Genomic DNA, 27,109 nt, shown 5'->3' with positions numbered 1-27,109 from the left:
CACATGGTTTAGGAAGATAGGCAAAAGAAAAGTATACTTGGGTAACTGTTTTTAGCACAGCATAAGCACCTTATCTATCCAACAATACTACTCACTGAACACCTCAGTATTTATTTTTTCTCCTATTATTTGTCTTTAGGCAGTTTAGTACCACAAAATGGACTAAGAAAACATCCAAGAGAAGAAAGGAACGGTGGGAGATTTGACCTTATAATGCCACACTATCAACACAGCAGAATCTCACACTGCATAAACTGATTTCTTGTCATTGTGTTTTTATTTAAAGATTAAAAAAATAGTTTAAATCAAAGTACTCCATGCACTTTAAATACAAACTATTTTTTTGAAGATTCATATACACAAAGTTCAGATTCAAAGGGAAACACATCAAATTAAGATTAGAAATACAGCTAGAATGTTTACTGAGAACCTACTTTTTGACTTTCTTCTTTAAAGCCTCTCTCTTCACCTGCTAAACGGGTGTGCTTCCTCAGGGCACTTGGAGAGATGTCAATCCTCCTAAATGTAAAATAAAAGCAGTGTCTAGCCATATGTGTGTGTGTGTGTGACTGTTTATGGCTTCAGACATTTCTTTCCAATAGAAATCTGAGGAAAAAAGGCATTTTTGCAGTAGGACCACCTTTTTGAATATAAAGCCCCACTATCAGAATAGATATAGAAGTAGATTCAAAATGGAAAAGCTTGATTTTCTTCTGTGAAATATGCTGAAAATACAAATACAAAGAACATGCAGTTTGATTTTTGTATTTTAATTGTGGTTTTGAAGATATAAAAAGCTTAAAGGAGAATTCCAAAAGATCAATAAATGTAGGCAGTCCCAACCCTGCCCCCTCCTCCAAGAACTCCAACATTATGACACAATTTGTAACACAGTTGAAATACTTACCTGGTACATTATCTCCTACACGGTCAGGAGATAACATGGAGATAATACAGCCTCACACGCAACACAGTGTAGTACATACCCTTATATAACTAAGGCATTGGATCAGAAGTTACGTCTGCACCCTACCCTCTTACCTTTCAGGTTCTCAAACTTTTTTTTTTTTTGAACAAATTCTGCTGTAAATTAACACACACAAGGAGTAAAGAAGTTAAGGTGACCATTTCACACTGAAGAATAAAGATACATTACTAGGCTTATTTCCATCTTCTAAACATATGCCCCTCAATTTTTGAGCACTGCATTTGAGAAAAATATATCCCAAATGAGACAGAGAAGACATCTGTTACAAAGCTACAGATGAAGCCAGAGTTGGCTCAAGCAAGTTCTCTTTCAAGGAAAAATTTCTTTCCCTCCCCCTTTTAAGGTGTTTTGTATTTACACAGAGACTAACAAATTACTCCACGTCGATTAGAAATAGTATTTTGGGCTCTCAAATGAAGTAATAGCAGATAACATTCTTTGAAATACAAAGCATCTACATATGTAATTAATATGTACCTATGTATTTCTGGGCTCTTTTGCCGGGTGCAGTGTTCTTCAGTAGCTTTTTGATATGCAGTGAACCTCTCATTTAGGGTCATTCCAGCTGACTTGAAGTATTGCTCTGTTGGTTACAATAGAGAAACACTGTCTCATTAGTTTAATTCAACTGACACAGGTATTCTACTCCTGTCAGAAAGGCATGTAGCAGGCAAAAATATAGTATTTTCAATAAATGTATCAGAAATAAGCAAATGTGGAGTTCTCTCCACTTTTACATTAACTATAACCCAAACAAATAACAGTGCACGGCATCACTGAAAGTCTACTTATAACTATGCCATCACTGTACAACATCTAATTCAAGTATGATTTACTAATTAGACTTTTTTTTTTCAATTACATTTTCTCCTAACAAAAAAGAAAGGAACAATTATTTTAAGTTACTTCTTTACACTTTGCCCATAACAGAAAATGAAGTTACTTTAAGCCAGGAATAATTGCAAGAAGCACATTTTACAATTCATCTCATCTTTAACTTAAAACAGAATTTAGTGAGAACATTAGGTAATGTATGTTTCAGTAATTACATGAACAACCTAAGAAGTTATTTCTTAAAAATATAAAATTTCTCGATTTGAAGTTGTGATGATAAACAATTCAAGACAAGTAACATTCCTATTTATAGATTTAGTTAAGCATCTGGCATCTTGGCAAACCTGACAGTTTCTCTGACAAATTTTCTCTTGCCTTCAGAGACAGTTAAATTAGCAACAGCAAACTCAGTTTTTAAACCAGCTCAACAAATGTGTTTAAATGTAATAGAGAAATACATAAAGTCATGAACTATGGAATGTTACATATGAAGCAAGCTATCTGCTTAACAGGTCAACATACATCTGTATCAACTTACCGCCCGGCATCCAGCATTTGTCTCATAACCAACCATTAAAACTTGAAACGGCCACTACAAGGGTAGTGCCTCAATCATAATTCCATCAAACACAGGAATTTGAGCTAGCAACTCTGTTTTTATGCCATTTTTGCCAGGAAGACAGAAGGTTCAACTTTGCCTGTTTGGCATCTGTATCTTTCAACAGCTATTTTACTTTTGTAACATGGATTTTGCCATTTCAAAACACATTCCAGGACCTAGTTACAATGAAAAAGAAAACATCACTGGGCATTTTCAGCTCTACATTAACAAAGAGCTGTTCAGACTGGTCGCATCACACCAATAAAGAACATAACTTCAATTTGTCAAAAGTTACTAAAATCTGATCACAGACCACAGTAAATTTGAAAAGTATAAAGAGGTTCTCCCTTCAGAAACCATGATAACTTTACATAGAGTAACTTGACCAGATAGGCTGTTAAACTGTTATATTTACGAGGTATTTAATTTAACATACAAATGTTCACAAAAAACAAGTTAAGCATTCTGTGATCAACATGTAAGAGTCTCAGGAATATTATTTCACCTAAAGCCTACACATGTACCATATAAGCCAACATTTACAGAAGCTCTCATTGGATCGAGCCTTAAATCTCTTACGTATCAATAAAAGAAATGATACTTCCATAACAAAGTCATTATACTCTAAGTGTTCCAACAAGGATTTTTTATCTAATATAATCTGTAATTACCTACTATTACTTTCCTCTTTGCAAGTAATTTAAAATCCATAAACTCACTTGGCCTTAGTCACCTAAATTATTTATTTTGGCAACAAAATGGGAATTTTGAGGGAACTTTAGCATATACCTTTACTACACAAAAATCTTTGCAAGTCTTAGCAGCTAAGCATCTTCAGAAACAATGCTTACAGACGCATTGAAACTGGGCGCTTAACTAAGCAGTTCCAAATTCCCCCTTGTATGCTGATGCAGGGGAATTATTTTCACCAGCAAGTTCTTCCATATTATTTCAGAACATTAAACACAAGAATAAGACAATAGTCCACTGAAATAAGGTAAATGGTATATGAAAAAAGTTGATGCTCACTTAAAGAGCTCTAGATGTCCTCCCAAGATTTAAAGAAATTATCAACTCTTCAACAAACTTTGACAATATCTATGACCTAAACAAAACACATCTACTTTGTTGGTATTTTCCCCAACAAATTGTTTTAATTTAATGATAGCAAGCAACAGTCACTACTGTTAAATCAGCAAATATGATATAATTAACAGAGATGTATTTGGCCACTGCCACGTTCCTACAAGTGGAATTCCTGTCTCCAGTACTACCACTGTCAAGTAAGACTAAAATGGGATTTCATAGTGTATTTTTAACATCTCATAGAGCACAACTTTTGTTAAGCATTATAAGCTTTTAGGTCTAAAAAAAGGAATAATAAGGTGTAATAAGTACCTGGAAATGACCTCTGGGGTGCCCCAGTAAGAGATGCCATTGCATTTAACAGCAGAAAAGACACTTGTCAACACAAATTGCATTGCTTAATATTAGATTAGGTGTTAAAACTATTAAACTAAGCAAAGAAGATTGGCCAATATAGTAATTTAAATTTCAATGCAAGAATTCAAATTCTAATTCTATATACTATTTAGACTCAACAAAATCTACCCAGAAACTTAGTATAAACGCTACTATATATACATTTTATATGTATATATACATTTTGGGTTTGTGGGAGTTGGGTTTTTTTTTGATACTAACTCCTGCAGCCATTATTTTTCTACTTTTGTGCATACCTCAAAAGGAAAAAAGTCTGACTAAATCAATATTAAAGGAGAGCCAAAAATCTTCCTGTACTAGAGATATCAAATAGGCTCAAATGCAGTTGTCAGATGTGTATACTTGGTACAGTAGACTGAATATATACCTTTGACATGATGAACCAAGGACACTATGTGCTGAATAAATGACTCTGACGTGCTTTTGCTGGCCTGTGGCAACTTAATGTGGTCAAAGATGGATCGGAACTCTTGCTCCTTCTTGACGGAATGGACAAGTGTGCTAGCAAGCAGCCTGTCTTTAGTCAAGGATGCAGGTCTAAAAAGTATCAACAACAAGAAAAAAAACACACAAAAAGAAACCAATAGTTTAAATAAAGAGCAGTGACACCACAGGCATGTGGAAAACCACACTTAAAGTGGAATAATTTACCTATTGGAATCATCAAGGGGTACCGGTGCCATTTTGAGTTTAACTTCAGGACGATGGGAGTCACTGGCTATCATTTTGATCCTAAGTGGGCTCTCCTCTCTGAAGGTGGATTTTTCTCTCGCATCCAGATTCTTGTGTAGAGGGGGACTGTAATCAAAGAGTTCTTTGAGCTTTTCAGACTTTACCTGCTCAGGTGACTGAGTTTCTTTCTTCATCATTAGTCTCTCAGAACTTTTGTCGTCTTCCTTGTGCTTATCTTTTGTTGCGCTAGGCCTTTCCACTACATAGCCAGTCTCTTTAGGCTTATAACTTTTCTCTTCTCTAAATCCATCGCTCTCTCTACTGCCCTTCATTGATATTTTAGATTTGTATTTGGTTCCTTCCTCCTCAGCATTCCGGTGAGATGCAGTAGGAAAATTTTTACCCTGATCTGCCAGGACAGATTTTCTGAACTGTCTATAATCCTCTGTCTCCTCTGTGTCCTCCCCTTCAGAGTCATTAAACTTTTCTTTCCCGGCTTCTTTATCAACAAAATAATCTAAAGCTTCCTGATCCTCCCATTCCCTTTCTCCCTCTGTCCTCCCTTTTTCTGATCCTCTCTCCTTCTGGGCCTCCTTCTCCCTGGTATTACCCCTATCAAGCAGGTATACTCTAGACTCTTCATCTGTGTACCTGTGGATAGCAAAGAAGAGACTGGTAACTCTGGATTGCATTCATTCCAGTTAATTACTTGCATTTCTCTTTTGTGTCACTCCCATACCAACAAGAAGAAAATACATTCCACTGTGCAGTGCAACTTTAGCATTTAAGTTTTTGCAAAGAATACTGTACCCAGTCATTTATGTTATTTGAAGCATTTGAAGGAAATAATGCCTTTCTGTAGAACACCTAGAAATTCTCTGCTTGAGTTTATAAAAAAAGCTAGCTAGTGGTTTGTTTCTTAATTGGTACCCAACTTTATGTATTCTTACATCAGTTATTTTGAGTCACATGAAATTTGGCAGTTCAGATTGCAATTCATTTTTTTAATTCCTTTTAGTTAAAAAAAAAAAAAAAAAGTACCATTAAAAAAAATCATTTTCAAGATCCTGCACATTTCTAATAGGTCCAAAATTCTACACTGGCTTAATTCATTCACTGTATTGTGCATAAGCAGGGAACCTTTAAGTAGTTTACCTAAACACAGGAACACATTTAGAAATGAATGCTTATTTTAGCCACTGCTTTATCTATACAACATTTTCACATAGGTCCTAGCACATTTACCAGCTACAATACACCCAATATAGGAAAAGTCACATTTTTGGTGTTCTAGCATGTATTTTTATATAATAAATCAGTGACTTAAATTCATTTAAAATTACAGTCAAATTATTTAGCATAGAACACAGCTCTGCTCTACAATTCATTTTATATGAAATCCACTAAAGTAAATAGAAATTTTTCAATACACAGTAGAACAGTCTAACATCAGTACGGTTTTCGCAACTTTTTCCTCTAATTACTGCTAGCTCAAATACACCAGGCATTAACATTTTAACAACACATTTAAGAACTTCACATTAATTGGAAACATACATTCAAGTTTAAACAAATTGTCCTTCATGTCACTGAAATTATATTCCAAGAATACCAAAACATACCCTCTTTCGTAAGTAATGCAAGTCAGAGCATCAAAGTTGTCATATTGCACTACACAATTAGGAATGAATGCTGTTTATGTCAATAAAGAAATCATTGCATGACACCTGGGTATTCACAGACTTCCAGATTTGCATTTCAAACTATGTGAAGCACTAAAAGTTTAAAGTACTTAAATAGAATTCACCCTGTCAAACAAGCAAGTCTGATGCACTACTCCAATTCAGATTTTCTTAATAGACTTTAAGAAAATGTACTGTAACAGAAATGGACAAACCAGTTGTTCCTGAAGAATACAGCTCCCTACCTTTACTAGTTAATGGTCATGAGTGTCTTAAGAGGGGAAAAAAGACATGCATTTTAAGTTCAATTAGGTTAAAATCAATAAAACATTCAACAGCATTCCATATTGCTTTTTCCAAAGCATAGTGAAGATCCAGTCAAAACTCACTACACAGCATTTTAAGATGCAACATTAGTGCAACCCTTACCTTTTCAGAAACTTTCCACCCTTTGCAGTTTCCTGTTCTCCAGCCTCAGGATAAAATGAACGCGCTCGAGCCTCCTCACGGGGAGCACTCTGTGGTGGGATTGTCTTTGCAGGGCTTCTCCGTGAAGGGATGTGATGCAATGGGCTATTCTGAGAAGGGCTGTAACGGCTAGAACCATTTCCAACAGAACCAGAGCCAGACCTCTCAGGGCTATGCTGAATGGAATGGGAATGTTGAGGTGTGTCCTTTGCTGAGTGGACTGTGCTAAGCAAAGGGGCATCGGAGCAAGATGAACTCTGACTAGGTGGGGTGGCAATAGAAGGGCTATGTGGTGACCTTGGACTGTTATCATATGCTGAAAGGCCAGGCCAAATGTCGCCAGAAGCTGCTGATGATTTGTTAAAATCGTCAAGAGACTCTGATGGGTCATGTTCAAATGTATCTTTCTGTTCATCTTGTGATTTATTTTTCAAAGGGCTATCTTGCAAAGGAGCCCCTTCAGTTTTCTTTGCCTGTTTTTCCAGAGACCCACGTCTTTTGGAAGAGACCGGTGATTTGCTGTATGGGGATGAAGAACGAGATGAGGAGGACCTTGGGGACCTGGAAGATCTGTAAGATCGACGAGATCTGCTCCGGGACCTCTGGGAAGACACAGACCTTCGCTTTGGACTTCTGGAACGTGAACGACCTCGCCTTGGGCTTCGGGAGTGTCTTCGGTTCCAAACAGGCCTATAACCTCCACGATGGTATCTACCACCTCCTCCTTGATAATACCCTCTACCTCTTCCTCTGTAACCATAGGGGCGTCTCATTCCTCTATTATTTCTGTAATCTCTGCGATAATCTCTAGAATAAACACGATCCCTGCTGCGAGATCGTGAATACGTCCTTGACCGAGACCTAGAACTAAAATTAAAAAGCAAGCATTAACATTTGACAATTGAGGAGGAGGAGAAAAAAAACACTAAATCCTAAACCACTCACATACAGTCTAGATGGTAAAAGAAGCAGGTCTGGTCTTAAAGATAAGAAATTCTACAATCTACCTTTTTTAATTTTTCCTGTCACATAACAGATTATAATAAACACACCTACACTCCAAGAACTATGAAACTCTAGAATTCAGCATCACCTCATTAAGACATCAGCAGCCTCAGTGGCCCAACCTAAGATTTTATTAGGGATGATCACTCAGTAGCACAGCTTTCAGTTCTTCAGCCACCAGAGTTCACAGCCTGGAATATGGACTTACATCACCTCAAGTTTAATTTAATATGCCAGCCTGTGGACTGCAGCAGCTGATGAGGCAGTGAATATTCAATTCAGCTATTCCTGTTATGGGAGCTGGTAATATCCACTAGTAAAAAAGTGGAAGAAAAGGCCCAAGGCAACTGAGAATGCAGTTACGATCAGCAAGATAGAGCAAAGCTTATCTGCTGAACCTTAACTTACTCCATATGTGAAAAGCTGCATGAGAAAGACCGAACAAATCACAGAGAGACTGGACATAGAAAACATCATGTGAAGGGGGAGGGGAGAATCAAACCACAAATCAGGAAGAACAGTTAGCATTCTGAAACTTTCTTGAGATACAGGAAAAGAGCAAAATAGTAGAGTATTAAAGTAACAGAAATTACAGTCAAAGTAGAATTTACCTATTGGCTAAAATGAAAGACCCCAGGCTAACTTTTGCCACAGCATTATGCAAATGAAAAAATAAATTTCCAGACAAAAAAACAACTTTTCATGAAGTAAGATATCAATTTACCTGTATCTCTTTTTTCTAGAATGTGATCTGGATCTTGACCTAGAGCTGGATTGAGATCTGGACTTTGATCTTGAAGAATGTGATCTAGAGTTAGATCGCCCCATTTTTCCCAGTAGATACACTCCTTCCCAAAAGGAAAAGCAGTGAGGAGGGGAGGAGGGGGAAAAAAAAAAAAAAAGGAGGGGACTATTTAGAGTCCATGTAAATCATACAAACGAGCAAGATTTTTATATTATAAAATGAGGTAAATGAGATTATCAGAAAGAGGTACAGAATTTCCTAAACAAAAGACCTTTGAAGAGGATAAGAGTACATTTATTAGTAACTTACAAAAGCTCAATGTACTACAGTTTAAAGAATGTAAGACTTATTTAACACAGCTAGGGCAAGCAGCTTATCTGAAAACAAAGTATATCAGTAAAAGGTTTTCCAAGTTTAATAAACTGATCCTGTAAGCAGAAGGTAGCAACAGAAAAAAAAAATTACAAATTAAGGCAAGAAATAACCTAGACTATTACACATTTTTTAGAGACCTAAATTTTTATTTTCTATCAATTTTATACGGTTTAAAAAGTTAAAAGTTTGATTATAACCTAAAAAAATTTATAACTGCCCAAAGTTTTTTCAAGTAAAACTCTGGACTTTTCTAGAATTTAGGCTAAAATCACTGTATAAAGTTAAAAACTATTTTTTTTTTTTTTTGCAGCAAAAAGATCACTCACAATTCATGCATCTGTACTATCATTAAAGTAGAAAATACCTCTTTGGCCTAGCATTTGTTTATTCCAATTCTGAACTACTACATACAAACACAAAATTCTTGCTATCTGTTGAGTTTATAAATCCTTGCTTTTCCAACACACCAATTCTTCCAGAACTTCACAGCCTACTACAGTCAACCTTTTATACAAGCAAAGTACCAGTCCTGAAATATTCTGTCCAGCAGTTGATAGTCTGAGCCAGGAGCATTATTTCTCTTAACCACATGTATTAAATCTAATTAGCCTGATCTGATTTTCCACCTGTCAACATGCCCACCATGAATCTTTTTAGGTTAAGCTAACTTTTTACACTAGATGTTGTTAAAATCTTGGTTGTGGATTTTATAACAACCAACTAAATAACATAGCTTACAACAGAATTCAACATTTTTCAGTGGAACACGGGCTATCAAAACTACAACGGATTATAAAGCAATGAGTCCTAAAATAAAATAACAATAAATTATATTTTATTGTGGGCTTCTTTATAATTATAATAAATATTTTTAATTATTGCTATTCATAGAGAAAAATGCACCTTTGTTCTTTTCTTTCCTGATTAGTGTCTGAAATTCCCCAATAGCAACTTTGCCTCAATATCATTTTCTTTTAAGACTGCCCAGCTTTAAAAAAAAAGGATCATATGAGATGACCTTCAGAATATAAACTGTTGACAAGAAATTGCATTTTCATGCCTTAGTATGCCTACTGTCCAAAATTATCACTGTTTATCATTATGTCCGTTATCACTGTTTATGTGTTTTCCATTTTTGTATAATAACTACTTAGCTTTCATATTACAAACATAAATAAAAACCTAGAACTATTGAAAATACAAGTTCAATTTGACAAGCACTTTTTGTCACAAGGAATTTTATATATATAAACTTTTTTGTGGTTTGGGCGATCTCAGTTGTGCTAAGACAAAACAAAGAAGCAACAGTATAAACTTAACAAAATTTCAGAAGCTTTAGGCAAGCATAAGCATAACCTGCACTAATTTCCCAGTTAACTGAACTAAGAAAAAATTCTTTACCTTGGAGAAGAATGTGTTGCGTGCTGTCACTGAACTGCTCCTCCCATTAAAAAGCAAACTTATAAAACATAAGATGGCTTTTATTCATTATATTCAATTAAACTCACAGAAAGTGCCTTAAAATCTATTATGCTCATCTGCTCATATGCCACAGACATTCAGAGTATTTAAACTATTTTAAGACATGAAGCATGTGAATTTTCTTCAAGTATGATAGAAAAAACCCTCTAGTTATTAGGGACATGCAGCAATTTTCAGACCAAAATTCACATATGCAGCAGAAGTTCATAACACAACTCGATCTCAGCTTTAGAGGAAATCTGTTTGTGATATTCACTGTTTAACAGTAACATTTGTACATCTGTATTCTATGTAGGACAAGCAGGTATAGACCGTTCATTAGTTGACCTTTAAATGACATATGGAACACTTAACTTCAGAAAGATGTATATCTTTTAGGTGTTTCTTTTTAAATCACAAGCATAAATTTTAGAAAAACAGAATCAATCCTCATTTCAAATAACTGAGTTGAATCACAACACTTAAAAATAGAATTAAGTTAATCTTACCTCAAACCTTTAGTCAGTGTCAATGAAGCGATTATTTTACAATTCTCTATTTGTGCTTTCAGCAATTCTGATTCCTATGTAACAGAAAAAGAGAAGTTATTGGCATGTATTTTTATTACAGGACTGGGCTCAAAGGTAGAGAGACAATTCCCTTAAGTGGGTTCAAACATTAATCTCTATGATAAAGAGATAACACACAACAAATACCAAATTTACTGCTGGACTCTGTGTTATATGCTAAGACATGTCAGCTCAACAGCCACTGCCAAGAAGGGGCAAATCCCACTCCCCTTCCATACCAGATCACTCCTCCTTCAGTCTGGCACACAGTTGGCTGTACAACTCACCATCCTCACTCCATAAGAGACCTGACTCTTCAGGTCCTTCAACGAGCAGGCTCTTGACACCCCAGGAAACATTTATGTTGGTAGGTTATCAAATTGAACTGGCTTAGCAAAGGGTCAAATAAGAGATGGATTATAAGGGAAAGAGGACAGCATGCAGCCATGAGCAGGGAGTAAGGAGGACAGTGGTAAACAGAGCAGGTACACACTGTAACATACAGCTCTGAGCTTAACTGAAGCCATCATTTAAAAAAAAAAGATTAGGGGTGGGGAGCTAGGACAATAGTGAAAGCTTTGTCATTAGGTTTCTTTTATACAATATTTATGTAAGCATTAGTCTGTTATGTCTTTTTCCATTAACTATGTACATACATGAGTGTAAAGTTCATTTAAATAACCAACATTTCCTTGTTTAAAAAAAGTTATTTTGAACATATAAATAAAGCATAACTGAAATAATGAAACTGATCTCAGAAGTGCAAGTCTTTCACTGCCCTCAGCTTTTAATTAGCAGAAACCCTTATTATATATATAATATATATTTGTAATCTGTCTCAACGTTAAGAAAATTTTAAAATCCCTCTGAAATGACTTAGAATTTTGTCACAGTTCAATACAAATAGGATGAATCTCCCAGTATTTCTGAATCTCAACAATTTAGTCATTAAAACCAAACCAGTAACGACCTCCAAGGCTCCTAAATCATACCTGTTTCAGAAATTTTCAAAGTTTTCTTCATCTAAAAGAAGAAATGTAGAACTTGTAGCATTTATAAACCCTGCTTTCAAAGGTCCACTTACCATTCCCTAGTAGTAACCAAGATATTTCAATTTCTACAAAACATATGCCTTAATAAGATTAAGTTTAGTCCTCATCAGCAAGCATGAGTCTCTGAAAGAGCACAGTAGTGTACTGGATGATTTCAAATCTTACCTAGACAAAAGGCAACATGGTATTAGCTAACACAAGGTAATTAATGCATTCAGAAGTTTAGCACAGAAAAAGTAATATACACTTCAGCTAAATGGGTGAAGTTCAGTCACAGGTTTTAAAGCAATATTTAATACTGTTCAATGCCATTTCTACTTCCAACTTTTAAAAAATAATCAGTTTGTGTTAGTTGAAACTGTGTAAGACAAGATAAGATACAAGACAGTTTCTTCATCTTAAAACAGGTTAAAACTAGGCTGAACAACAGAGTTTAAATAAATTTAGCTCAAAACTCGATAGTCACTTCTGCACTAAAATTTTAGGAATCTTTTCTAGTAGCTTGCAAAGGTGAGGTGTAGCTGCACCCTTCTGTTGCATTTTTTTACAGCCACTAGATATAAACATGACCAACTGACAGCCACAATAATAATAATCTCTTTACTGCCTTTCTCCCTAGAAAAAATTTTTTGATTAATATTATGGATATTTAATCAGAACTCTCTAGTTTTAAAAAGCATGAATCTTTAATTAAGAAAAAAATCACAACTATTCCCAGCTTTGTTTCCATTTAATTATAATAGGTAAAAAACTTGACACATTAAAATGCTTCCCCCCAACAAAAAACTCTCACACTTAGGAATAAGAAATCTATTTAAAAATGAATAGGCCTACTAATCTGGCCTTGAATAAGAATTCGTCTATACAAATATTCTCACTATATGCAAGAATTTAAAGCTTAATTTACGTATTATTAAAGCTGCTTTAGAGAAGAACTGCATATACACAGAATTATGTAGGAAAATAGTTCCTTTCCAATAGCATACTTCCACGTTTCTCACTTACACAGAAGTTTATCTTCCTCTGAAAGTATCATAACTACAAAACATTGTTTCATGACATCAAATAAAAAAAATATCACCCACAGCCTCTTCCTCTGGAACCTCTTGTGCCCATCACCACAGTCTGAAGTCATTATAGCACATCATCTTAAATAAGAGCAAAAGTGGAAGAGCAAAGAGAGATGCTATGCATCGCATGTTGCCACTCAATGACATCAATAGCTAACCCACTGACTAGTTGTCTCTCTTTCACCTTATGAAACTTCTGAAATAATCTCAGAAGAGATCCAGAGAGAGCCAAAGGTGTACATGAAGAACATGACACAAAACATTATTACCAACATTGAGCATTGTTCCTAGTATTACTGCCAGGGACATGGCTTATGCCTGAAACACCAGGGCTATAATTTGCTGGTTTTGGCCACTCAGCTTCCTCCCCCTACTTTCTGCTCCAAATATGAGAAAAGAAATACTGGGCTCTTGACCAACTCACTTCCTTATTAAAAAATTTTGTATGTTATTAAAGGTGCTCCATAGTAGATTAAGCTAGAATAAGCTGGGCCTTAGAAGAGTCCTATCTCTTCTATCCTTCATCTTCCTTGTGCACATGATCATCTCCTGCTTCATGTCAGCACAAATAATTTTTCTTGTGTTTCACTGTATAATCCCACAAATACTTGGGCCAGAACAGGTAAGTTGAAGTAGCAGCCAAACAAGACTGCTTCCTTTGACAGCAGGGCAGACTTAAAGCATCCATGAAACTACAGTATTAGATACACTGGTGTCTGCTTGACAAAGCTATTAGCAGCAAACTTGAAAACTAAACTTTCAAAAGTAAGTCACTACATATCACCCTATAAATTTCTTTAAAAGGATAGCCTCACTACCTTCAAATACTGAGTTGCACTCATGATGAAAGAGGGAGTCAAGAAAAGTTTCCTAAACACATAACAGCAGGACCTTTGGGTGTCTTGCATCAGCCTCAGCCAGTAAGCAGGGACCATGGAGCTAAAAATTTATATATGCAACTATATCAGGCTTATCCCACTGCAAGCAACACTGTAATGAGGGAGTAAATTTCACTATTAACATTTTGTATTAAAAAAAAAAAAAAAAAGACAAGCAACTATTTCCAATTCCCATTGACCATTATTCTTAAAAGCCTTTTTACATCACTAGTATCAAAGTTCCCTCAAAGTACACAAACAGAACTTATCTGTTAAACATACCATTTTAAAAGTTCTTCTAAGCATGCAGAAGTTTCTAAACTCATTTTAGGACAGTAATCTCCATTTACAAGCTTCCTCTTTGTTTCATTATTTTAGCCAGCCTTTATTTATGCTTAGTGGCCTGCATTCCTTGCTTAAGCAAAACTTACCGACAACATTCACATAAGTCAAAATCTTAACGTAATTCACAAGATGTTGCCAAAATGTAGTTCCATTTAAGGATTCTGGCTTCAAAAGAAATAAGGACAAAACAACAGGGTATAGGAAAGCCTTTTTAAAAAAACACAGAATTTTTAACTTTCACTCATAATACATACTGAGTTAGAAAGAAGTCAGTTTTATTAAGACAGCAGTGCTAAGGCATCCATTCAGTGCTCATGTATCTGACAAAAAATAGCCATGTTTTCTTCCTTTCTATGTCCACAGGCTTAACAGTGGCACATCACACACAAGAATAGAATGGTACCACTGGTGAATGTAAACCCGCACCACTGGGATAATTATTATTTATAGGATTTTAAACAATACCGTATTAGACAAAAACAGCTTGAAATGCACAAATAAGAGCTGGGAAGTAGTTTTTCCCCAATTTTATGTTCTTAAATATCTAACAAAGACAAAACAGATAAGTAGGAATTACAGCATGAAAACTTAACAGAAAAAAAATGTATTTCAACTTTAATCATTCCCTTACAGAAAATAAAATATTTGCAAATTTAAATAAAAAAACAGTATTGGTATTAGTAAAATGAGCTCTGTAAAAACATTATTTGACCAATTTTATTTTACATAAACGAACAACTATAGGTAAACATACGCATGTTTAACTAAAAAAGCAGAAATCAAAATAAATATTATAAAATAATTTTGTCAATAAGCAAAAAGGAAATTAGTATGCTTTCAGACCTGCTGGTGTTTTTTCTGGATAGCCATTCTTAGCTTTCAATACATCCTTAGAGAATTTTTTCAACAGTATCTATGGCCATCTATGAGCTGGCTGCCACATAAAATGCTTTCTTCACTTCCTTGCTTGTTCCAAAACTAGCATTCATACTGTTGCTTTGTGAGCAAAATCACTGAACTGACAAAGAAAGAGGAGAGGAAAGGGGAGAAAGAGGAGAGGAAAGGGGAGAAAGAGGAGAGGAAAGGGGAGAAAGAGGAGAGGAAAGGGGAGAAAGAGGAGAGGAAAGGGGAGAAAGAGGAGAGGAAAGGGGAGAAAGAGGAGAGGAAAGGGGAGAAAGAGGAGAGGAAAGGGGAGAAAGAGGAGAGGAAAGGGGAGAAAGAGGAGAGGAAAGGGGAGAAAGAGGAGAGGAAAGGGGAGAAAGAGGAGAGGAAAGGGGAGAAAGAGGAGAGGAAAGGGGAGAAAGAGGAGAGGAAAGGGGAGAAAGAGGAGAGGAAAGGGGAGAAAGAGGAGAGGAAAGGGGAGAAAGAGGAGAGGAAAGGGGAGAAAGAGGAGAGGAAAGGGGAGAAAGAGGAGAGGAAAGGGGAGAAAGAGGAGAGGAAAGGGGAGAAAGAGGAGAGGAAAGGGGAGAAAGAGGAGAGGAAAGGGGAGAAAGAGGAGAGGAAAGGGGAGAAAGAGGAGAGGAAAGGGGAGAAAGAGGAGAGGAAAGGGGAGAAAGAGGAGAGGAAAGGGGAGAAAGAGGAGAGGAAAGGGGAGAAAGAGGAGAGGAAAGGGGAGAAAGAGGAGAGGAAAGGGGAGAAAGAGGAGAGGAAAGGGGAGAAAGAGGAGAGGAAAGGGGAGAAAGAGGAGAGGAAAGGGGAGAAAGAGGAGAGGAAAGGGGAGAAAGAGGAGAGGAAAGGGGAGAAAGAGGAGAGGAAAGGGGAGAAAGAGGAGAGGAAAGGGGAGAAAGAGGAGAGGAAAGGGGAGAAAGAGGAGAGGAAAGGGGAGAAAGAGGAGAGGAAAGGGGAGAAAGAGGAGAGGAAAGGGGAGAAAGAGGAGAGGAAAGGGGAGAAAGAGGAGAGGAAAGGGGAGAAAGAGGAGAGGAAAGGGGAGAAAGAGGAGAGGAAAGGGGAGAAAGAGGAGAGGAAAGGGGAGAAAGAGGAGAGGAAAGGGGAGAAAGAGGAGAGGAAAGGGGAGAAAGAGGAGAGGAAAGGGGAGAAAGAGGAGAGGAAAGGGGAGAAAGAGGAGAGGAAAGGGGAGAAAGAGGAGAGGAAAGGGGAGAAAGAGGAGAGGAAAGGGGAGAAAGAGGAGAGGAAAGGGGAGAAAGAGGAGAGGAAAGGGGAGAAAGAGGAGAGGAAAGGGGAGAAAGAGGAGAGGAAAGGGGAGAAAGAGGAGAGGAAAGGGGAGAAAGAGGAGAGGAAAGGGGAGAAAGAGGAGAGGAAAGGGGAGAAAGAGGAGAGGAAAGGGGAGAAAGAGGAGAGGAAAGGGGAGAAAGAGGAGAGGAAAGGGGAGAAAGAGGAGAGGAAAGGGGAGAAAGAGGAGAGGAAAGGGGAGAAAGAGGAGAGGAAAGGGGAGAAAGAGGAGAGGAAAGGGGAGAAAGAGGAGAGGAAAGGGGAGAAAGAGGAGAGGAAAGGGGAGAAAGAGGAGAGGAAAGGGGAGAAAGAGGAGAGGAAAGGGGAGAAAGAGGAGAGGAAAGGGGAGAAAGAGGAGAGGAAAGGGGAGAAAGAGGAGAGGAAAGGGGAGAAAGAGGAGAGGAAAGGGGAGAAAGAGGAGAGGAAAGGGGAGAAAGAGGAGAGGAAAGGGGAGAAAGAGGAGAGGAAAGGGGAGAAAGAGGAGAGGAAAGGGGAGAAAGAGGAGAGGAAAGGGGAGAAAGAGGAGAGGAAAGGGGAGAAAGAGGAGAGGAAAGGGGAGAAAGAGGAGAGGAAAGGGGAGAAAGAGGAGAGGAAAGGGGAGAAAGAGGAGAGGAAAGGGGAGAAAGAGGAGAGGAAAGGGGAGAAAGAGGAGAGGAAAGGGGAGAAAGAGGAGAGGAAAGGGGAGAAAGAGGAGAGGAAAGGGGAGAAAGAGGAGAGGAAAGGGGAGAAAGAGGAGAGGAAAGGGGAGAAAGAGGAGAGGAAAGGGGAGAAAGAGGAGAGGAAAGGGGAGAAAGAGGAGAGGAAAGGGGAGAAAGAGGAGAGGAAAGGGGAGAAAGAGGAGAGGAAAGGGGAGAAAGAGGAGAGGAAAGGGGAGAAAGAGGAGAGGAAAGGGGAGAAAGAGGAGAGGAAAGGGGAGAAAGAGGAGAGGAAAGGGGAGAAAGAGGAGAGGAAAGGGGAGAAAGAGGAGAGGAAAGGGGAGAAAGAGGAGAGGAAAGGGGAGAAAGAGGAGAGGAAAGGGGAGAAAGAGGAGAGGAAAGGGGAGAAAGAGGAGAGGAAAGGGGAGAAAGAGGAGAGGAAAGGGGAGAAAGAGGAGAGGAAAGGGGAGAAAGAGGAGAGGAAAGGGGAGAAAGAGGAGAGGAAAGGGGAGAAAGAGGAGAGGAAAGGGGAGAAAGAGGAGAGGAAAGGGGAGAAAGAGGAGAGGAAAGGGGAGAAAGAGGAGAGGAAAGGGGAGAAAGAGGAGAGGAAAGGGGAGAAAGAGGAGAGGAAAGGGGAGAAAGAGGAGAGGAAAGGGGAGAAAGAGGAGAGGAAAGGGGAGAAAGAGGAGAGGAAAGGGGAGAAAGAGGAGAGGAAAGGGGAGAAAGAGGAGAGGAAAGGGGAGAAAGAGGAGAGGAAAGGGGAGAAAGAGGAGAGGAAAGGGGAGAAAGAGGAGAGGAAAGGGGAGAAAGAGGAGAGGAAAGGGGAGAAAGAGGAGAGGAAAGGGGAGAAAGAGGAGAGGAAAGGGGAGAAAGAGGAGAGGAAAGGGGAGAAAGAGGAGAGGAAAGGGGAGAAAGAGGAGAGGAAAGGGGAGAAAGAGGAGAGGAAAGGGGAGAAAGAGGAGAGGAAAGGGGAGAAAGAGGAGAGGAAAGGGGAGAAAGAGGAGAGGAAAGGGGAGAAAGAGGAGAGGAAAGGGGAGAAAGAGGAGAGGAAAGGGGAGAAAGAGGAGAGGAAAGGGGAGAAAGAGGAGAGGAAAGGGGAGAAAGAGGAGAGGAAAGGGGAGAAAGAGGAGAGGAAAGGGGAGGAGTTCTTTCTACTTCTTTCTTACTGGTGGGTATCACCTTTGGCAGAAACTCTCACACAGATTATCTGTGTACTGTTGTGATTCAAACATTTACTTTTTTCAGTTTCATTCACCTACCTCCATCACTTGTAAACAAACCCTGAAATGGTCTCTAGCATTTCTTAAGCCTCTGCACCACAATCTTTTACCCTCAGCCTGACTCTAACAATTCGTGCTGTGTATTCCCCTAAACACCTGTACCCAGCTTCCAAGAGCTCCCTGCTGACCTTCCTGAATTCCTACAGTCACTAGAAATCTTCTGCATCCCCAATGCCAACAGGCCCCCCTGCCTTGGGCACCTCTCCCTTCCCTCTAAAAAGGGCCAAGGGTGAAGATTCCTTCAGCCATAGCCCTCACCTGATGAGCTGCCCATAGACAAGCCCACAGCAGCCTTGCCCAAGCCAAGGATCCAACTCTCAGGAGAAAAGCTGTCACACCCAAAGTACTGATACTTGTATCACAGCAAACCTCTTCCCTCCATCTAGCACAGCCCATCACTCATTATGTCAAAAGAATGAGTAGGAGGATGTTCTTGCACAAGAAGATGCATGCTTGGAGTACACCTATGGGCCACAGCCTTCGCCTCTTTCTTATTCCCCCCACTCAGTAATGAGATTATCTGAGATAGGAAACAGGAGGAAGGAGGAGAAAGGCAACAGCTAGACAGCATTTTCCTGGAACTACACACACCAAATCAACCCCTCCCACTCTGAGAATAACATCTCTAAGGAACGTTTTTATACATTTACCCTAAATCATTACTCAAGAAGTAACTACTTCCTGAATCAAAAGATTCTTTATATGTCCCTTGTTTATTCTATAGCAAAATTTAGCTGGTACAATTAGGGCAAAACTTTGATCTCTGAGATAAACAAGAGACAAGTTGTACTGACTTGGTAAATGATCATCCCGACATACAAAACAAGAATCTAATTTCTGCAAGAAAATGAAAGGTGATGGAGGTGACATTTTTTTTACAAAGAAACAAAGGGCAATATATTGCAAAGGCCATATAACGAAGTACGCTCATCACTGGAAATAAAACAGCTCCTTTGAGCAAGGGGCACAAAACCACTCCAGTTCCGTGCCAGCTTTCGCTGGTATTTGCAAAACAGCGTCTTTCACATGCACGGAGGCAAGCCGAAACAGAGATTTTAAAGTACAAGCGCTTAAGCAGCAATGATGCCCGAAGGGAAGTTCCTCCAACGGGTGTAAAGGCTGACCCAATAGAGGGAAGCGTCTTTTAAACCCAGCAGTTTCCTTTCTCGGAAGAACAGTGTGAATGTAACAGGGAGATTTTCTTTCTGTAACCAGTGCTCCTTGGCGATCCCCGGGAGCCCATCTCCCGCCGAGAGGGCGGAAGAGGCTGCAAACCCCGGTCAGACGGTATGGAGGCCAACGGCAGCAGCCCTCCTCCCCCCCCTCCGGGCCTCCTCCCCGGATGGGCTTCCTAGGGCCGCGAACGAACGTGGGGCAGCTCCGCGACCGCCTCCCGCCGCCCCCTTCCGCTCTACCTTCGCCCCCCGGGGCGCCGTCCAGGCCCGGGCAGGAGCGATGCCGGCTCGGCCCCGACTCCCTCAGGAAGCGGCGGCTGCTCGCACCAGGGCGGCGGCGGCGGCCGCCCGGCCCCCGCCAACGGCCGGGGCGACCCGGCCCAGCCCCGGGCAGGGTGTGTGTGTGGGGGGGGGCGGTTGGGTCTCGCTCGCCGGGAGGTGGGGGTGGGGGTGGGGGGCGCTGGCGCAGGCAGCGCGTGGCGGCGGCGGGGGCGGAGGGGAGGATAATGGCTGCGGAGCGCGGAGGTCACGCGGCGGGGAAGGGCGGGACGCCGCGGCGCGCGGGCACCGCGCGGTCGGCGCGAGGGGGGGAAGGGGGAGGGGCGGCCGCGCGCGGGGGCGCGAACGCCGCCGGAGGGGGGAGGGGGAAGGAGGCTCGCGGCGGCGGCCTCCCCCCCTACCCGCCCCGCGGCGGCCTCCCCTCCCACCAGTTCGGCCGCCGCCCCGCAAAAGCCTCCCGGCGGTCGCCTCCACCTCCGCCCCTTCCTCACCTGGCGGGCGGAACTCCCAGCTGCCCCGCTGCCTTATCACAGCTCGGCCGCCATTTCCCGTCTCGCCGAAGGAAGAGACGCGGGGCCAAAGGGAAAAAAAGAAAAAACCACCATAGAGAGCGGGGGGGGGGAGGCCGCTGCCTTCTGGGCGCGTCACTTCCGCCCTGGGCGGGAAGATGTAGCCGCCGCTAACCGGCCGCGCGCCATCTTGCTTTTGGGTAGCCGTCCGCAAGGAAGATGGCGGCCCGCGGGGTTGGCGGCCAACGCCGCCGCGGGGGTTGTGTCCCCGGGGAGTAAGGCGAGCATCGGCGGGGCCCTGTCCTGCGCTTCCCACCCCCTCCGCGGTCCTGGAGGACCTCTGTGCGCTGCCGGCTGCAGCTTGTACCTCCTCCCGCGCCGCCGCGGCTAAAATCCGTCTTTTATGCTCTTTTCCTCTGAAGAGTGATCCGAAGGGACGGGGACCCTCCGGCTGGGCCGCTGGGGAGTTACCTGTCGGGGAGGGAGCGCATCCATCCACAAGGGTTGTTTGAAAGGGGTTCTCTGGAAAGCGGGGCACGGCCAGCAGATCAGCATCAAGGGGCACTTGCATCTGATGCTCCCTTGTACCAGGAAGGAGATCTCACAGCAGCAGTACTTTACTGCACTAGCTTTTGCAGCAGATGTTTGCGTAGCGCTTGGTTGCAATACATCAGTGCAGCGTTTGGGAAAAGCGAATCGGAGGAAATTACTTGCAGTGTTCCTGTACTGTCAAAAAAGTGTGGTAAAAGACTGTGTATGAGCAGTCTTGATGGATGCACAAAGATGCGTGTCATCTGAGTATGCCCCAAAATGGCAATTCACACTATTCGAATCTTGTACTGCTGATTTTTTTAAGGTTATTGCAAAGTTTTTGAGGCAATAAAAAGCTATAAATAAAAGACGAGCAATAAGAGATACATATGTCTGATTTTGGCTGAGTTTTTAAATTAAATGGACAGTGATTAGGAGGTAGCCAAAACCAACTGATGAAGAAAAAAGGAAACGGGAGCAGACATAATCCCTTAGTGTTAGTTTGTTATATCCTTTGTAGAGAAAGTAATGCGCTGCTTATATATATATATATATATATATATAATGCATAGTGTTGGTTTGCTGATAAAATGTATGATTTTTTTTGACCACAAAGTCCTTCCTTTTGAGCACATACCCTTCTATGGAGCCTCCAACCAATGAGAGTGCACGCTGAAACGTCAGCACAGTGGAAGATTTTAGTTATGACCACTGGTAGTTACCTGATGAGCAGCCTGGACTACTGACACTCAGTTCGCTTTCTTCCTTGTTTAAGCTTTTTCCTTTATGGAAACGTAACTAATCTTTAGGTCAAGTGCAGCTCACATGCTACAGCTTATGTTGTAACCAACAGTAAGACGCTATTATAATATGAAGGCTTCTTGATAATGCACTTGTGGGAGAGAGCTAGCTTGCTAGGGCTTGTAAGGTTTCCCAAATTATTGTGGGATTTAGTTGCCAACAAAACCCCATTTTTTAAGGATCCTGAGGACCTGTGAGATGGTCCTGTTGTCTCCCATTGGTGAATTTGTCTCTGAGCTCTCCTCTCTGTCTTACTGGGACAGAGAGGATGGTCACTTCTGCTCTTTTCTTTTGCCTCTTGTTGTATAAAAGATCCATAACTACAAGCTCTCAGAATTAGTCATCGTACTAAGGGTCTAGAAGGAAAAAAATCTATAGCGTGAAATTTTTGCCTTTTTTATTTCAAATATATTTGTCCAATGGTAAATATTGCAGGTTGTTTCAAGTTTTGTTTATTGCCTTCTTGAATCAAGGCTTTGACATGTGAGCTGTAGACCGAGTGATTCACAATAGGGTCCACTGTTAGCAAGAACATCAGAACATGCACATGTGCCTTGAAACACATCATACCAGTGTAATGTTGCAATCATCTACAGAAATATACTTTAAAAGATAATGTTCTGTTTTCTAAGGGTATTTTCAAAGAAACACTACTTGACAGGTCTCTCTTTGCCTCTGTTTTGAGAGCTGGTATACTGTGTCAAGTACTTGATGCTAAGTGTCTGGGTGGTAATTTGCCTTACAAAATTTCAAATGTTTATTTTTAGATGCAGTAAGATCAAACTTTAAGGTACGTAGGCACCTCTGTCTCTTTTTGGCAGTACCTTTGACGTTTTAGAGAGCCTGTCTTCTGCTATATTTTTTTTTCTGCCAAAACCATGTTTTATTTATGTGTTTATTATTATTATAGCACTTCACTTAGCAGTTCTGGGCATAACACAAAGCACTACTTTATTTGAATATGTAGCAGTCCACTTCAGAAAATACGAGGTTTAAGGCAACAAAAAGATACCAGTAGACAGGAAAGCACAATAATACTGTGCCATCATTGGCCCAAGCCAAACTTCTGCTGCCAATTAGCCGATGTTCTTATTATTCAGTGAGACAGGTAAGTGTTTGTATGCTTTTCGAAGGCTGAGGTAGAAAGGGGGAATCACTGGAGAAGTCTATGGTGAATAGTAGTCAGTGAAACAGAAGCACTGTGCTATCAGGGCAAGTCATGCTGCTGCTAAGTGTTACAAAGAGATAATGTAGCCTCTGCTCCAAAGATGTGCTAAGAACAAAGAAAGTCAGAGTGGTTTTTAAAAATCTTTTCCAAAAAAATGGGCATAACCTTGCACAAGTCAGTGGCTTTATGTCTCATCTTTGAGCTGTTCCTTTACATGCGGCTGTTCCCTTTGCAATAGAGATTCACACTTAAAGCAACTTCTGTAGTTAAAATCTGGTTCAGTTTTACACACACAATAACCCCTCGGGTTAAATTTTGTCAATTCATGAATGAGACAAGCTCAAGGGAGCTGTGCGCAGGGAATTCTTCAGTAGATGGCACTCTTCCCTCTACTGAGGGATTTGATACAACGAGAGCAACTTCCTTTATACGCTACAGAAATTGCAATGAATACCAATAAAGCACTGCCTAACTACGCAATAAAGTAAACCCTGACAGTTTTTCTCAGATCTGGAGCTCTCAAATCCTGGCGCCTGGCTTTCTCCCTGTTTAGATCACGATAGTCTATTTCTCTTCAGTCTGAATTCCTCCTGAAATCTTAATGGTGAATATTTTTTATTTTTTTAAAAAGCTTAGTAGTAGTTACGCAAGTTATACACATCAGAATTGGCGTGTAGAACTATTCTGTTTGTTCAGCCATTTTGCTCTAGTTCATGATTTTATGTTACTATTCTGTCAATGACAGATCCAGTTTAAGAACTTACTTAGAACAAAAATTGCTTTGCTGATTTTTGTTGTTGCTGTTATTTTGAAACCACAACATTTCATAGATCCAGTTTAAAAAGCAGTCACACTGGTTACTGAAACGAGGAAGTAACATCAGGAAAGAGGGCAATAAAAACCTGCCAGGCATTAGGAGCCATCACCTCTTAAATCAGATCTGCTTGATAACCAAGTAGTAATACATAGCCATGATTTTACAGCTTTCTAAGGCATACATTGTTTTTTTCATCCTTGAATAGAGGGGTGAAAGAAAATAATTTATATAAGACAAAAGATTGCAAGAAGAAGTGAGAAGTGAGGCAAATTCATAAAATGCAAAATATAGATAGGTAAATTAGTTCCTTTTCTTAAAGTTTTGGATTCTGCAGTCATATAAATATTTCAATTCACTGCTTTTTAAGCACCCTTTTAAGTATTTCTCTTTTATTAGACTGGCACACTTTTCGTCATCCTTACCTCTCTCCTACACCCTCCAAAAATCCTTTAGCCACTCGTTAAAATCACAAAGATAATAACTTTTCTAAGATCTGGAGCCTGAAGCTATCATATTTTGATTTTCTTCATTTAAAAGGGAAGAGTTTGCTACCATAGTTCAAATAAAGCTGTCAGCCCCCGTTTTTTCCAGTATTAATGTTGGAGCCTGAGCGTTTTGACCTGTTAGAATGAAGAAGCCCTAAGTTATGTGTGAAAGAGGAATATGAAGGTTATTTGTGTACCTCCCTACAGTGCCAGTCAACTTTTGAGCAATAAAAAATTATGCACCATTGAGAACTGGTTAAAGAGCATCCTATCACAAGAACTGATTCAAGCAGTGGTCTAATGACAGCTGAATTTAGTGACAAATAAATGTAATTTATGTAATCTTAGATTTTTCTTTCTTAATTCAAAACAAAACAAATCAGCTCCTCATATGTAAAGGACTGGGCTCAAAATCAATACTTTCTGTCCTCTCGGGAGAAACTACACAGCAGCTAAAATGTTGGACCAATGTGCTACAAACATGGCACCTTCATCTTTATATCCATTCAGTCCTGCAGCTCTCTTTCGAAAAAGCAACAGCTACAACATTCATCTATTATCTGGCAAATAGATTTACACTTTCTAATGCATTTCATACAGAATTCCAAACAGTCTTCACGTGGTAAGGTTACTAATTGGGAACCTCTTACTTTTGTTCATGACTGAATGGAGGTGTGTTGGACAGGCTTTTGTAACACTTTGCAAAAGAAATAGGTTTCTTGCATTTCTTTGGAGAATAGGGGGAATGTGAGGTGTGAGGTTTCTTTTTTTGGAACATGCTCTTTAAGTGAATAAAAGCAAAATGATTTAACACTGTTATGGTACTGTTAATTTTTCCCTTATTCTTCTCAAGACTTGGGCTGTCATTTTGTTCAATCAGATAAAGAAAAATATCTAGGTCATGAAACTGATCAGAAACACTGGGTTTATGATTAACATCTATAAATTTACAGCAGCTATTGTGAATTCAGAGGAGGCACGAAGACCCACAAATCAGCCTTCTAAACTTGTTTTCAAACAGTAGTTTCAAATCAAAGAACAATTTCCTGACTGAATCACCAGGATAGGTATTGGGATACCAGAGTTTTATGCCTTTAGGCATACTGCAGCCTAATTTTCAGGTCTGGTGAGTTCCTTTAACTCACGTTGGCTTCAAATGGAGTTCCAAGGGCTCAGCAGCTCTGAAAATTGTTTTTAAACCATTGTATGAATGTTTACCTCAGAGAAACTTTGGAAAGCTGTTTCAGTGTTTGTAATACGTTTTGAATCCCTAGTAAGAATGTTATATAAATGCAGTCATTACTAATGGGTATCTCTTATTTTGAAATAGTCCCATTTTTTTTCTCATCCCAGTTCGTGTAGGATGAGCAATTGTTCAAGTTACCTTAGAAATATTGCACAACAATTAAACTTTACAGTTCCCCAGGCAGGAGAGCGTAAGAGATAGAAGGGGCATGCGGCAAGTTGCAAGGAATCCTCCACCTCATTGCTATTGGGATGCAAGTTCAGACTTGGAAGTTCATAAGCAAAAGGTGAAGACCAAGTGATGGCAGAAGCAGAACATAGTAATCATGCAGATTTCCCACAATTTAAAAGATCTCTGCTGAACAGGTCTGGAAGACACGATGAGAAAATAGGCTTATATTAGCCTAGCTTTTGATAATTTTAAGCACCCACCAAGACAGAGCCTAGAACTCAGTGGGCTTGCAAAATTGGTCAAGGAAGCAGCCAGAAAAATTAAAGTCTTGGTTCTTTGAAAAGGATCGTCTGTGGAGGAGAGGTCTCACACCCACTGGTTTATGGCGGATAGGTGGCTCTGCCTGCACTGCTTGGTTTTTCATATTCAGGGAACTTACACCATGCGTAAGTAAGAGAAGAAACAGCAGCAGCCAGACAGACCTGTGAGATTTGGGTGGGCGTCAGTGTTTGGAGAAATGGGCAAAACAAAGAGTTGGATTTTCAAATGTGATTTATTTAGAAGTTTAAAGTACATTAAAAGATAGTGAGACTTTTGCTTATCAGTCCTTTATGGATTTGGAAATATTCAACCAAAAAGTAGAGCTGACTCTAAAACTTATCAATAAATGTCAAATGTAATGGTTAGAAAAAAATCCATCAAATCCATGAATAAAATGATAATAGAATAATAATCAAGTGTTAATAAAAGTGATCAGCACTTGGCAAACCAGACTGGTTTTCTAATGAAGGTGGTCTTGAATCAAATCAAATTTCACTAGAAACCTCAAGAACATTAGAAATATTACCACATATTACATTAGTTAGAGCAAGGTCATTTTTAAAACTGTTCTACCAAAGGTGGCCACAAAATTATGCAAAAGGATGGGGCAAAAGAGGAACTACTCTTTTTTCCTTTAGCTTCCTTGAAAATGAAAACTTGCAGGTGATTTTTACAAGCAGGATTGCAATGTCTTCCAATTTTTAACTTACCTAGTGCAATCTGTGGGGTTTGTCTGACTGGAAGAAAACTTAATTTTAAATTCATTTGGCCACTGTTTTTGTTTGTTTGTTTGTTTGTTTTTCCAGTTTTCCATTCTTGCTTATTAGAAAGTTTCACTTGACTGAGTTATGAGCTGCTTGCCCAGACTGGGCCTTTGTTCTGGTCTTTGCTCCAGAAGAAACTGGAAAAACCTGTTTAAGTACTCCCCCCCCTTTTTTTTGATCTTCCTCTCCCATTGGCAGTTGCAGCTTGTACACATGTAGACAAGGTGGTGCCTACCTTTCATTTACAAGGTTGCCTTACAAAACCTGGAGTTGCTTTCTTCATTATCCCAGAGCTTTTCTAGCCTCATGAAGGCTTTGGTGGCTGCTCCGGGAGTTAAACTCTGTGCTCCATGGAATGAGTTTAGGTCATCAGTTTATCAAGCAAAGGGTGGATGTTTGAGCATGGCTCTGATCCAGCCTTTTGAATAATATTTTGTGGACCCCACACAGGAGATCTGCAGAAACCGGTCCTGTTGTGCAGTGTAGCTTTTTGGACCCAGGAAGATCATC

The 27,109-nt window shown here is 40.0% G+C and overlaps 1 protein-coding gene across 12 annotated transcripts in view; it reads right to left on the bottom strand.

Annotated features, from left to right (window-relative positions):
• Positions 1–20,893, bottom strand: part of BCLAF1 (BCL2 associated transcription factor 1) — a 29,342-nt gene extending 8,449 nt beyond the window's left edge. For 4 of the 12 annotated variants that reach the window (XR_009957939.1, XM_062572494.1, XM_062572500.1 and 1 more), the window contains exons 1-7: positions 20,767–20,893; positions 10,844–10,917; positions 6,710–7,615; positions 4,578–5,249; positions 4,294–4,463; positions 1,466–1,571; positions 435–519 (exon numbers count right to left, since the gene is read on the bottom strand). Coding sequence is in view for 11 of the 12 variants with exons in the window: in XM_062572494.1 (XP_062428478.1) it covers positions 435–519; positions 1,466–1,571; positions 4,294–4,463; positions 4,578–5,249; positions 6,710–7,615; positions 10,844–10,917; positions 20,767–20,850 (2,097 nt within the window). In the remaining variant the exon portion in view is untranslated. Of the gene's footprint in view, positions 1–434; positions 520–1,465; positions 1,572–4,293; positions 4,464–4,577; positions 5,250–6,709; positions 7,616–8,477; positions 8,602–10,843; positions 10,918–14,334; positions 14,359–19,747; positions 19,879–20,277; positions 20,380–20,766 lie in introns of those variants that run through there. The other 8 variants (XM_062572495.1, XM_062572501.1, XM_062572503.1 and 5 more) reach the window with 6 other exon arrangements.
• Positions 20,894–27,109: the final 6,216 nt, after the last annotated feature.

This window comes from Rhea pennata, chromosome 3 (assembly GCF_028389875.1).
Source record: "Rhea pennata isolate bPtePen1 chromosome 3, bPtePen1.pri, whole genome shotgun sequence".
Classification (NCBI taxonomy): domain Eukaryota; kingdom Metazoa; phylum Chordata; class Aves; order Rheiformes; family Rheidae; genus Rhea; species Rhea pennata.
Note: the sequence above shows the minus strand (reverse complement) of the source record. Positions and strands in the feature narration are given on the sequence as shown.